Here is a 12,836-nt window from a genome sequence, read left to right on the forward strand (position 1 = left end):
GGCTTAGATTATCCCTATGCCACATGATCACAACTCAGACTTTTTGCCCCTCTCTCATATGCAAGTAGGGACGTAAAAGAATCTTACCACGTTTAGTTTAATTGAATAGAGAAAAACTTGAGGGTGGTAGATTTAACAAGAGGTTTATTTTTCCAAAAATTTCCCTTGTTTTCATAAGAATCACGTGCACACTTGAAAGTTATTGCCTTTCCACTGTCCCTAATAATATATCCAATAATACAGAAAGTAAAGTATACCCATGTATCCTATGCAGAAAACAGTAAACCGAGCAGCCCTGAAACGACTAGGCTTAGAAAAGCCTGTTTGCAAGGCTGGCCCCCTAGAAGGTGTCTGGGAACCTGGATTTCAGGAGGGTTCCCAGCATTCCAAGAACCATGAATGGTTTGCTGGGCCTACACTGTTTGCACAGTGTGGTGTAATGCTGAACACCTGCTTTCCTCTGGGAGTCTAGAATATGGGTACACACTAGGCAGAGGATGTCTGTGACCAGCCCTTCATAACACCCAGGGCACTGAGTTTCCAGTAGCTGGGATTTCACAGGTGAGGTCACCGCTCACTGCTGGAGGAATGTGGCCTGCCCCGCCATGACTCCACTGGGAAAGGACTCTTGGAAGCTTACACGTGGTTTCTTCTGGACTTTACCTCATGTGCCTTTACCCTTTGCCGACTCTGACTTGTATCCTTTCACTGTATTAAATCATAGTCATGAGTATGATAATGTGTTGAGAACCCTGGGTGATCCTCATGAATCACTGAACCAGGGAATGGTCTTGGGGATCTGACACAACCCCAGTAATAGATAAAATCCTAACTCTGCGCTGTGGTTCTCAGGACACAATGCTTGACCTATACCTTCCTACATAGTTTGTGAATGCTAAAGGACTCAAGTTATGAGATATATTAAAGCATCCTCAGATTCAATAGGGTTCTTCCCTTGTGCTTCTGATCTACTATAACCCCCATGAGTACAAGGTCTTACACACAATCATTATTTACCTGATCTCTGCTAAGTGTACCATGTGGTTTGGTAAAATGGATGTTTTTTTAATGGTAAAATAAACATAGAATTTATCATTTTAATCATTTTTCAGTTTATAGCTCAGTAGCATTAAGTACATTTACACTGCTATGCCACCTCCACTTCTATCCATCTCCAGAACTTTTTCATCATCTCAAATTGAAACTCTGACCCATTAAACTCTCCATTCCTTAATGCACCCCTCTACCACTGCCCCTGGTAACCACTACTTCTGTCTCTAGGAATTATGACTATTCTGGGTACCTCATGTAAGTGGAATCATACAATATTTGTCTTTTTGTGTCTAGTTTGTATCATTTGGCATGTCTTCATAGTTCATCCATGCTATAATGTGTATCAGAATCTCATTCCTTTTTAAGGCTGAATAATACTCCATTGCATGTACATACTCATTTTGTTTATCCATTCATCCACTGCTAAGCATTTGGATTGTTTCCCGGTTTTTGCTATTGTGAATAGTGCTGTTATCAACACAGGTGTACAAATACCTGTTTGAGTCCCTGCTTTCAGTTATTTTGGATATTACCCAGAAGTGGAATTCCTGGATCATATGGTAGTTCTAGGTTTAATTTCTTTTCAAACAACGGCTATACTTTCTCTACAGTGACTGCATCACCTTACATTCCCACTAGCAATGCACAAGAGTTTCAATTTCTCCACATCCCTGCCAATACTGGTCATTTTACAGAAAATAACTAGGGATGCCTGAAAATATTTTATTTACCAGAAAATAACAGGGATGCCTGAAAATATTTTATTTACCAGAAAATAACAGGAATGCCTGGGTGGCTCAGTGGATTAAGTGTCCGACTTTGGCTCAGGTCAAGATCTCGCCGTTTGTGAGTTTGAGCCCCGCATCAGACCCTGTGCTGACAGCTCAAAGCCTGGAGCCTGCTTTGGATTCTGTCTCCCTCTCTCTCTGCCCCTCCCCCACTCGCACTGTCTTTCTCTCAAAAATAAAAACATTAAAAAAAAAAAAAAGAAAGAAAAGAACATTAACAGAAAAAAATTGATTCTGGGTTTTTGGTTTTTTTTTTTTAAATAGCCATCCTCATAGATAAAGTGAAATATCATTATGGTTCTGATTTGCTTTCCCTAATGATTACTGATGCTGAGCATCTTTTTGGTTGCTTATTGACCATGTGTACGTCTCCTGTGGAAAAACTGTCTATTCAAAAAATAAATACCAGTCTCAGACAGATATCTTATTTTTATAGAATTGATCAAGCGAAGAAATCTATACAGCCCTTCTAAATAGTACAATACTACACGTATCAACATTTAGTCTGCAAACATTTAACAGCCTTGTCTCTTAATCTGTCTTTATTGCTATAACGCTTCTATATTTATCTTCCTCTTTCTTAAGGTATACCCAAGAGGTTGGATGTTTAAATATCTTTTTTTTTCCTAGAACAAACTGTAACTGCTTTCCCATTTTAAGATGTTACAGAACTACTTACTTTAAAAAAAAGAGTTATATGTCACAGCCAAGTATTTTTCGAAAAAAAATCAACAATGTTAAATAAATTTGCTCAGATTTCATTAATAAAAGCCATGCATAAAAGCATCATGTCTTTTTCCCACAAAAAACAAACAACAAAAAACCCCACCGCTTTTTCTGGTTAATGTAAGACTTATTTTGAGAGCACTTGCCTTTAAATCAGAAATTGAGGGGATTTTTTCTTCCAGGAACATCTCACCAAGCTGCTCATCTGAATTGGCAACACATTCAATCAGCTCTTGCCGGTGGTCAGCTGCTGCTGCCCTGAATTCTGCTGGAATTTCCTCATATCGAACAATTTGACTAAGAAAAGAAATGCTTTGTGTTGCTATTTTAAGGATATTCAATTAAAAATAAAAAGCACCAGAAAAATGAAATTAGACCACTTTCTTACACCATTCACAAAAACAAACTCAAAATGGATAAAGGACCTGAATGTGAGACAGGAAACCATCAAAACCCTAGAGGAGAAAGCAGGAAAAAACCTCTCTGACCTCAGCCGCAGCAATTTCTTACTTGACACATCCCCAAGGGCAAGGGAATTAAAAGCAAAAATGAACTACTGGGACCTCATGAAGATAAAAAGCTTCTGCACAGCAAAGGAAACAATCAACAAAACTAAAAGGCAACCAACGGAATGGGAAAAGATATTTGCAAATGACATATCGGACAAAGGGCTAGTATCCAAAATCTATAAAGAGCTCACCAAACTCCACACCCAAAAAACAAATAATCCAGTGAAGAAATGGGCAGAAAACATGAATAGACACTTTTCTAAAGAAGACATCCAGATGGCCAACAGGCACATGAAAAGATGCTCAACATCGCTCCTCATCAGGGAAATACAAATTAAAACCACACTCAGATATCACCTCACTCCAGTCAGAGTGACTAAAATGAACAAATCAGGAGACTATAGATGCTGGAGAGCATGTGGAGAAATGGGAACCCTCTTGCACTGTTGGTGGGAATGCAAACTGGCGCAGCCACTCTGGAAAACAGTGTGGAGGTTCCTCAAAAAATTAAAAATAGATCTACCCTGTGACCCAGCAATAGCACTGCTAGGAATTTACCCAAGAGATACAGGAGTGCTGATGCATAGGGGCACTTGTACCCCAATGTTTACAGCAGCACTCTCAACAATAGCTAAATTATGGAAAGAGCCTAAATGTCCATCAACTGATGAATGGATAAAGAAATTGTGGTTTATATACACAATGGAATACTACGTGGCAATGAGAAAGAATGAAATATGGCCCTTTGTAGCAATGTGGATGGAACTGGAGAGTGTTATGCTAAGTGAAATAAGTCATACAGAGAAAGACAGATACCATATGTTTTCACTCTTATGTGGATCCTGAGAAACTTAACAGAAGTCTATGGGGGAGGGGAAGGAAAAAAAAAAAAAGAGGTTAGAGCGGGAGAGAGCCAAAGCATAAGGGACTCTTAAAAACTGAGAACAAACTGAGGGTTGATGGGGGGTGGGGGGGGGGGTGGGTGGGTATTGAGGAGGGCACCTTTTGGGATGAGCACTGGGTGTTGTATGGAAACCAATTTGACAATAAATTTCATATTAAAAAAATAAAATTAAATTAAAAAAATAATAAGCACCAATGAAAAAGATGAACCCTAATGGCTAAAATTTTTTTAGATGAGAAAGAACTCTGATATATTTGCATTAAAATGAAATGTAAAGACTAACTTTAAAAGTTACACAAAGGTTGTACTACTAGTAAATGTAAGAGCCAAGATTCAAAGCCAATCTGACTCCAAAGCTCATATGACTCTTGAAAATTCTATTAACCAAATTAACCAGAACATTGTAGTCACTAACAAGCAGGAATAGAGACCTCTCTTTCTATTATTAACAAACCCAATTACAGAATATTAACACAGAATACATTAATTTACAGTAAAAAAAAGGTTAGTAAATATGACAAACTCTTCAACCTTTACCCCAGGTTCTCCACTCCTCTAGGGGATGAATAGGTAAGACTCACAAATAAAATATACACAACTGAGAAATGGATATACTTGATGTTTAAAAACGTCAGTCTCAAAGACTTTCAAAGTATTTCTTTAAAAATGGAAACTAATTTCAAAAAAGTAAGCTTTTCAGAAAGCATGTTCCTAAAAAAAATAAAAGAAGTCAACTGCAAATAGTCAGACTATAATTCTTACTATCCTAAAGAATGGTCTTCACAGCCTTCAGATCGTAATTTCATCTTTCCCGTCAAGCTCCCTGGTTCTTACTCTTTCAGGTCAGAATCATCTGTGGAGGGTTTTCAAAATTTACATACCCAGTGGTCTAGGGCTGGGAGAGGGTCCAGGTATGTTAAGAAATTTCATCTGTGGTGGGAGCATACAACAAAGTTTAAGAGCCTCTACTTTAGAAGACAAATGTGTGCCCTGGTAATTCTGGGAAAGTGGATTTATTCATTCATTTACAAATATGTTTTGAATACTTATGTACTAGGAAGTTCTAGGGCTGGGGACACAGCACTGAATAAACTTTATTAAAATATCTCTGTTCTCTTGACCTCACATCCTAAGAAATAGATGGTCACACAAAAAGTGAGAGAACCGCCTATATTCTTTCTCTGCCTATAAGACAGCTGATGAGGACAAATGATAGTTAACTGATCACAACACCCTTCACCCACCTGCCAGCCTAGCAATCCCAGTTTCACAGCAGAGAAGGAAAACCTCTCAGGAATTATGTTTGGAGAAACTGCCAGGCTACGGGGGGCCACTCCTCATAAGGAAGGGTAGTTTATGATTTCCCACATTGTCCAAAACAGTGCCACTCAAAGTGTGGTCTGTAGATCTACAATGGCAGCAGCACCTGGGAGCTTTCTAGAAATGCAAATTCCAGGCTCCACCCTAGATCTACTGAATAAGAATCTTCTGGAGGTGGATCGACGAATGTGCTTTAACAACTTTCAGGTGATTTTCCTGAATGTCAAAGTTTGATAGCCACTGGGAAATTACAGTGTTTTGTGTATGCAGAGGCCACTCAAAAGGTGACTGATGGACCAAGTACCAGGTCAAAAAATTACCAATTTGCTTCTTATACTACCCAAACCACATTTGTACTATTTTTAACTGCTTTTACATATTATCCTTTTATCTTTATAATCTCATAAAGTAGGTAGAGCACTTATGATCCATGTATTCTTCCCAGATTTTATCACAATACCCAGGACATAGCAGCTGCTCCATAAAACTCTGCAGAATGAATGAACAAAAATGAACAAGTAGAAAAAGAGATCTATTACTAGCTGGAGCTGAATGCCTCCTTTTATCATACCATGCATGTCACAACATGATACAAATTACCCAAAAAGTAACATGCTCTCCCTTGGAATAAATACTAAGCAAAATGGGAAGCAACTAGGATTAAAGGCATTAAAACAAAGTCATTTTGAAGTATAGTCCTCCAGCCACATTTTAAAAAGATGTTTTCTCTATGTTTAAAGAACTCATCCTTTTCCTTTTCTTTGATGCTTTTTAAAATGTAAGATTTTAGTAACATGTTTCTAACTTACCCAAAGTCTCCATCAAAGTAAATGGCTCGTTCCTCAATAAGATCTATTACACCTTTAAAATCACCCTCCAAACCAATGGGTATCTGCACAAATGCTGCATTATGACTCAGTTTAGACCTGAAAAGTAAAAATACATAGTTTACTTCATTTTTTTCTCCCTAAATCCCTTTGAAACAACAAAAATACATCAATGGCAGATGTTGTGGAACTGGGAGGGAAGATATAAAACAGTTGGGAACAGCCAAACTCATCAAGCTCAGAAAGCCAAAACCCTATTTAGGCAACAAAAGAACTCTAAAATAAGTGTTTTCCCATCAGACCCCCAGAATACTCTGGATTAAAAACAGAAGGGGGAAGAACAAGTCAATGGTGGTTGGTCAGAAAATTAAAGCATAGTGGGAAGTGGGATCACCTTGCCCAACTCTCATTCTTAGACCAGCTGACTTTAGCAAGCAGACTATAACTAGCTGAAGAGGAAATTCTTACAGGAGACCTCTGAGCGTGTGTGTTAAAAATCAGACACCGTTAGGTTGTACCCTTTTTTTTTTTTTTTTTTAATTATTTTTTTTTAACGTTTATTTATTTTTGAGACAGAGAGAGACACAGCATGAACGGAGGAGGGGCAGAGAGAGAGGGAGACACAGAATCGGAAGCAGGCTCCAGGCTCTGAGCCATCAGCCCAGAGCCCGACGCGGGGCTCAAACTCGCGGACCACGAGATCGTGACCTGAGCTGAAGTCGGACGCTTAACCGACTGAGCCACCCAGGCGCCCCTAGGTTGTACCCTTTATCAGACATGATCACTGAAGGGATTCAGTAGCAGGAATTCTCACTCAAGAAGAAATACGCTCTAGCTACCATTGTTAAGTCTACACTCTAGGCTCCCATGTATAGCTATGGATAGGTAACTAAGAATCACCAAATATTTGAAGGTTACCAATAACTTAAAAGAGAGGTGTGAGCTCAAAAACCAGTACTAAATTCCAAGGAGAGAGTTACTAAAAGAAAAGAAAATGTAAAGACCTGAGAAGTAATCATTCCTATCTAATAAAGATGTTGCGATAAAAGAGAAGGATTATGGAAATTAATTACACAATTGCAGAAAAAGAAAAACAACAGGCTAAATAACAGAAGGGACACACATGACTATCAGATTTATGATCTGGAAGACTGACCTCAAGAATTCTCTCATAACCCAATCCAAAATGAGAAGAGAAAAAGATGTAGGAGAATGTACGGTAGAAAAGTTAATACATGGACACCGGAACCAGAAGAACAGATGTTAGAATTTCTAACATCTGTTTAATGAGAGATACAGAATGCAGATAAAAGGGAGTAGAGCAGAAAAAGAACCGCAGTAGTCAAATGCTAAAAGAGAATTTTCCTGGAATTCAGACAAAGACTTGGTGGAAACAGTCCATCTCTTGCCAAGCACAAGTAAAATAGAAGTAATAAGGACAAAAACGGAAAACACTTTGTTTTGCCAGGAAAATATTACAAATACCCAATAAAGAAGAATTTCATGTTCATATTCCCAAATACAATCACTTCCATCAGGCACACACAGCAATGCTGTCACTTGGAAGTTCCTCAATACCGATCTTGTCACCAGACACATCATTCTTTGTCTCTCTACTACTACAAACTTGACTGTCTATTTTCATCAGCTCTGCCATGTGAATTGTAGCTAGGAACTTGGCAGCTACATTTACACGTCTACAAAAAGTGCAAAGTGAAACTTCAACTCTTTTCAAAGGCTATGTGAAATATACAGTATTGGGCAAAAGGTACAATGCTACAACTACTACTAAGTTACATCTGCTACAGAAAGGAAGTGTTACTCTTGTCTTAGCAAATATGTTACCATATGAACCCAAGGGACTATATGCCATACTATTTATGGATGTTAATTAAAATTCCTCATGTAAAGGTTAAAATAGGTGATGATTTTCTAGGTTTGTCTAAATATATAAAGTACTTTCAAAATCTACTCTAGATTACTTCTCTAATCACAGCAAAACAGTGAATTGCCAGATTGTTTTCTGAACTCACCTTAAACCTCCCTACAGTTTAAGTCATATTTTCCCCATTTTACAGAGAAGGCAGTTGATGAGATTACAACCACAAAACAAACTATTGACATCAATCTTTCTTTAAGTTTTTAAAAAATGTTTTATTTATTTTTGAGAAAGACAGAGAAAGAGTATAAGTGGGGGAGGGTCAGAGAGGAAGACACAGAATCTGAAGCAGTCCCCAGGCTTTGAGCCAGCACAGAGCCCAACACAGGGCTTGAACTCCTGAACCATGACCTGAGCTGAAGATCATGACCTGAGCTGAAGTCAGATGCTTAACTGACTGAGCCACCCAGGCACCCCTGACTTCAGTGTTTCTTTTACTAAGTGACTCACATAAATATATTTTTTAGAGAAAAAAAAATTAGGAATAAAGCTTAATGACACTGAATTAATTGTCCTTCTGGACGTAAACTTTCTTATCCAGATCATCCCAGCCCCTCCTGTTCTAAGGCTCAGTACCTCATTTGCTGCAGGGCCCTGGCTGGGTTGGAGCCCGTTCGGTCCAATTTGTTAATGAAAGTTAGAAATGGAACATTATAGCGCTTCATCTGACGATTAACAGTCATGGTCTGGCACTGCACCCCTCCAACAGCACAGAGAACAAGGACTGCACCATCCAACACTCTCAGGGCCCTTTCAACTTCTATTGTGAAGTCCACGTGTCCTAAATGAGACAAAGTGTGTGAGGTCTTAAAGAGCAGTATGAATTTTTATAACATGCACAATTATACGTTTTTATATCTCTGCTCAGGACATAAGCCTTCTAATTAAAATGTGGATTTTTTCAACCACCATACCATTTACTAACCATAAGGTCCAGGGACCCAACTCTTCAAAAAACTACTAGGGCACGGGGCACCTTTAAATCAGCTACAGCTTGTAACAAGCAAGAACCTTCCTGCTCACAGTTTATTTGTACTATTTTTCAAGGGAACCACATAAGGATGAAGTGCTCTAGGTCCCAAGTCAGATTTCTCTAACAGGAATTCACAGTCACACTTTTGAGTATTATTTGACACTCAAAAATAAGCTGGGTCATAATAAAGAACTAAATGTGCTTTTGTCAAAACAAGCTGCAATAAAACCAAGAATTCAACTCACCAGGAGTATCAATAATGTTGATATTGACATCTTTCCACATGGTATAGGTGGCTGCTGACTGAATAGTGATTCCTCTTTGTCTCTCTAGTTCCATGGAATCCATGACAGCACCAACTCCATCTTTACCTTTCACCTAAACACAAACACAGCAATTCAGATTTCCCTGTCCCTGCATCCCAAGGAGAGAAATCTTTACTGAGAAGGAACTAGAACACACACAGTTAACTGATGCAATTTTCCGAGAAGGCTATCACCAAACCATGTCTTGTGAAATAGAAGAGTGAGTCCAGGTTTTGCCCTCTATTTACTACCTCTCTTTTCATTGTTATTCTCAGCACTACTAACATAGAGCAATCACCTCAGTCTTAGAGCCAACCTTGTTTCCTTCACACTGTTCCTGCCCACCAGGCTTGTGGTAGTCCATGAGCAGAAGTTCAGAGAACAGATTTTTCCCTGCTCTACTACATGTGGATTTTGAGTCCTAGGTGGGAAGGATTGAGCTTTCCACGTACTTGTGATTTAACAAGATGAGATTCCTCTGAAGAAATGGAAAGTTATTCAATGTTACGGTCATTTCTTCAGGAGACTTTAAAGTTACAAAAAATCGTTTTCTTTTCTTTTCTTTTCCCCTCTCTCTCAGTAATGTATCTGTCTGCCCACCATCAGGTCACAGCTGAGGTGGGGCCTGACCACGCCTCCAGATCCAAATGTGGATTCTATGCCCAAGGCAGCAGGTGAGCCTGGGCACACCAGGGGAAGTGCTGTTGGGCTGCCAGCACTTTGAGAAGTCCCAAGGGCCACCCTCCGCCCCCCGCCAAGCCCCAAGCCCCACTCGTTGGCAGGTGGGAGGGGAGCTGCATCCCATGTGTGGGGGCACAGGCCTCATCCTCACAGCAGGCAGGCAGAAAGCACAAGGGGGCCCCTGCCTCACAAAGGGCATTTATGGAAACGAGGGGGGTGGGGGCTGGTGCAGAGTCTTCCCGCTGCAGCTGTGAGTTGCAGGGCTCGGACACGGTGTTCCAGGAGTCCATGTGGTGGCAATGCACTTCTGCTCCCAACTGTCCAGGGAGCCCCTGGCTTCCAGATGCACTTCCGGAAGCACTTGTCCTGCATCCTCCACAGCGGCTCCTGGGCCACAGCCACAGCAACCTGCACCTTCACCTGCTCCATGCTGAGCCCCGGGTCCAGTTTGCCACCGCTGGACTCCCTAAATCTGAGCCCAAAGCACTCACCACTGCTCCACAAAATCAAAAAAAAAATTTTTTTTGACACGTGTATTTTGTAACTATAAACATCATACTACATACAGTTTTAAAGTGTTTTTCCACTTTATAAACATCTCTCCATAACATTAAAAATTATGTAAATACTACTTTAACAGCGGCTTAATACATCACATGACTTTTTAATTGAAGTATAATTAACGATGTTACATTAGTTGCAGGTGTAGACTTAACATTCCTAAAAGACAATTTACTGAGAATCTACACAGTGATGGTCTCTAGGAGGATTCCGCACAACCACACTGCAAGCCAGTATGAACTATCCCGTTTGTGGCAGGTCTCTGACTAAAGGTCCACTGTTACCATTCATTTAATCTTTCAGGTTTTGTAATGTTTATTAAATCGTAACGACCAAATAATTAAAACCAAGCTCTCGCTAACCTGGAATCAACCATGAACCACATACCTCATGCATCTTTGCAATTCTGCCAGTGTAGTAAAGCACTCGTTCTGTTAATGTAGTTTTCCCCGAATCAATGTGAGCTGAGATTCCAATATTTCGTATCTTTTCATTAGGAATCACCCCTGATGAACACCATCGGCAGACTTTCCAATTAACCTGAAAAAATAAGAGAGCTTGTATCAACGCGCTTTCTGTAAGAGATAACAATGGGCAATTAGAATTTGGTTGGTTGGTATCTTTCTACCAATGTATCTCAATGGACACCAAACATCATTTGAGATAGCTTGGAAAGGCAAGAGAAGGAATGAACGCCTCAACCTATGACTCTTGTAACCAAAGGAGAAACTACAAGAGAAGACAGAAAGAATACACACATTCTTAACAATAAATAAATCTGAAAAGATATACAGGTATCAAAGAAGCTAATTAATTAAATAAAAGGGGATAGATACTTTTCCAAATGTTACAGGTTTGAAATTATACGCTGGGGCTGATAAAACCAGAAAGACAATTTCCAACAAGTACTTTAATAAGAAATAGTTTTTAGTTTAAATTTTACTTTCATTTTTTCCTCCTTCTCCCTTACTGTAGTGTAGTCCACAGCTAGCAAGGATGTTTGCAGTCTCCAAGGTAGCCTACGAAAAAATTTCCAATTCCTTCTGTACAAAAACAATCACTCTTCAAAAACTTTATTATGGTGGGGGTGAGGGTAAGGGAGAATCCTGCATTTTATGGAATCAGGACACAATATAAGCCTCTATCTATAGGACTGCATATCCAAAATGTACTGCAGCACTTCTGAGGAAAGGAAAACAGGAGACCTTAGAAAAGGTGGGCAAATACTAAATGGTTTCTGGTGGACACTTAGACAAAATTCCATGAATATCAGCAAGGAAAGCAAACGATGTTTGCATAGTAGTAAAGGCTCAGGTCCTACCCAATCCTACTCCATTCTGCAACCTCCGCAAAAGACAGAAATGCAAAGAAAAGTACCGGGAAGTTTGAACGCCAAATCAAATAACCCAGCCCAAGGACACTGTGCAGTGAAAAGAGCACTAGATGATCAGTCAGAAGCCCGGAGTTCGAACCCTGAGCACACTAATTTTTCAGCTGGTCTGACCTTCACTCCAGTCACTTCTCTTTAAGGTATACCAAAAAGAGGCTTAACCATAATCGGTGGCCTTGTCCACTCTCCCAAGGTACTGAGACGCAGCTCACGAACGAGAACATGTGCCGGTATCGAAAGGCTTTTCAGCACTGAGGCACGACAGCTCCTTTCCGGAGCTGTCAGGAGGTCCCAGGGAAGAAATCACTGTTCCCTAGCCCTGGAGAAAGAGCAAACTCCCTCCGCAGTCCCTGGTTCGGTCTCGCCTCGTCGGGCTCTAGTACCTGCTTCCCCTGCCATCCCAGGCTGGCGGGGACCCGCGGGAGCGGCCCACGCCCCAGAGCCGCGGCGACGGCTGCTCCCAGCAACCTCATTGAGGCGAGCGCAGAACTGGTGTAAAGGTCCGGTGGCTCTGGGTCTGCTCAGCAACCAGCTCCGCAACTGGAAGCGTTCAAAGTCACGCCGACAATCAGCGCCGGCAGAGCGCATCCGGGGCGAAGGACGCTAGGGAGGCGAGAGGAAGGGAAAGAGAGGCTTCCGGACTTCAGAGCCGAACAGCGCCTTCCAACACCTGGGCGCCCTCTGTAGACTTGGAAGAGAAAGTGTCGTCGCTTTGACCAGCTAACCAAACATTTGCAGGCTCCCGGAAGGATGAAACCTTTGAAACATGGTTGTTTTGCGTATTCATTGTTGCTGTCATGTCTCTTGTGTAGATTTGAAATTTTTCATAACTTCAAAAAAATCTGAAATAGATTCCCCTC

The 12,836-nt window shown here is 40.5% G+C and overlaps 1 protein-coding gene across 1 annotated transcript in view; it reads right to left on the reverse strand.

The window, feature by feature from the left end:
* GFM1 (G elongation factor mitochondrial 1) overlaps window positions 1–12,589 on the reverse strand; it is a 46,171-nt gene extending 33,582 nt beyond the window's left edge. The window contains exons 1-6 of the mRNA XM_015066011.3: window positions 12,360–12,589; window positions 10,974–11,126; window positions 9,285–9,417; window positions 8,643–8,847; window positions 6,110–6,226; window positions 2,714–2,864 (exon numbers count right to left, since the gene is read on the reverse strand). Coding sequence (XP_014921497.1) covers window positions 2,714–2,864; window positions 6,110–6,226; window positions 8,643–8,847; window positions 9,285–9,417; window positions 10,974–11,126; window positions 12,360–12,449 — 849 coding nt within the window. The 5' untranslated portion in view covers window positions 12,450–12,589. The remainder of the gene's footprint in view (window positions 1–2,713; window positions 2,865–6,109; window positions 6,227–8,642; window positions 8,848–9,284; window positions 9,418–10,973; window positions 11,127–12,359) is intronic.
* Window positions 12,590–12,836: the final 247 nt, after the last annotated feature.

Source organism: Acinonyx jubatus, chromosome C2, assembly GCF_027475565.1.
Source record: "Acinonyx jubatus isolate Ajub_Pintada_27869175 chromosome C2, VMU_Ajub_asm_v1.0, whole genome shotgun sequence".
Classification (NCBI taxonomy): Eukaryota; Metazoa; Chordata; class Mammalia; order Carnivora; family Felidae; genus Acinonyx; species Acinonyx jubatus.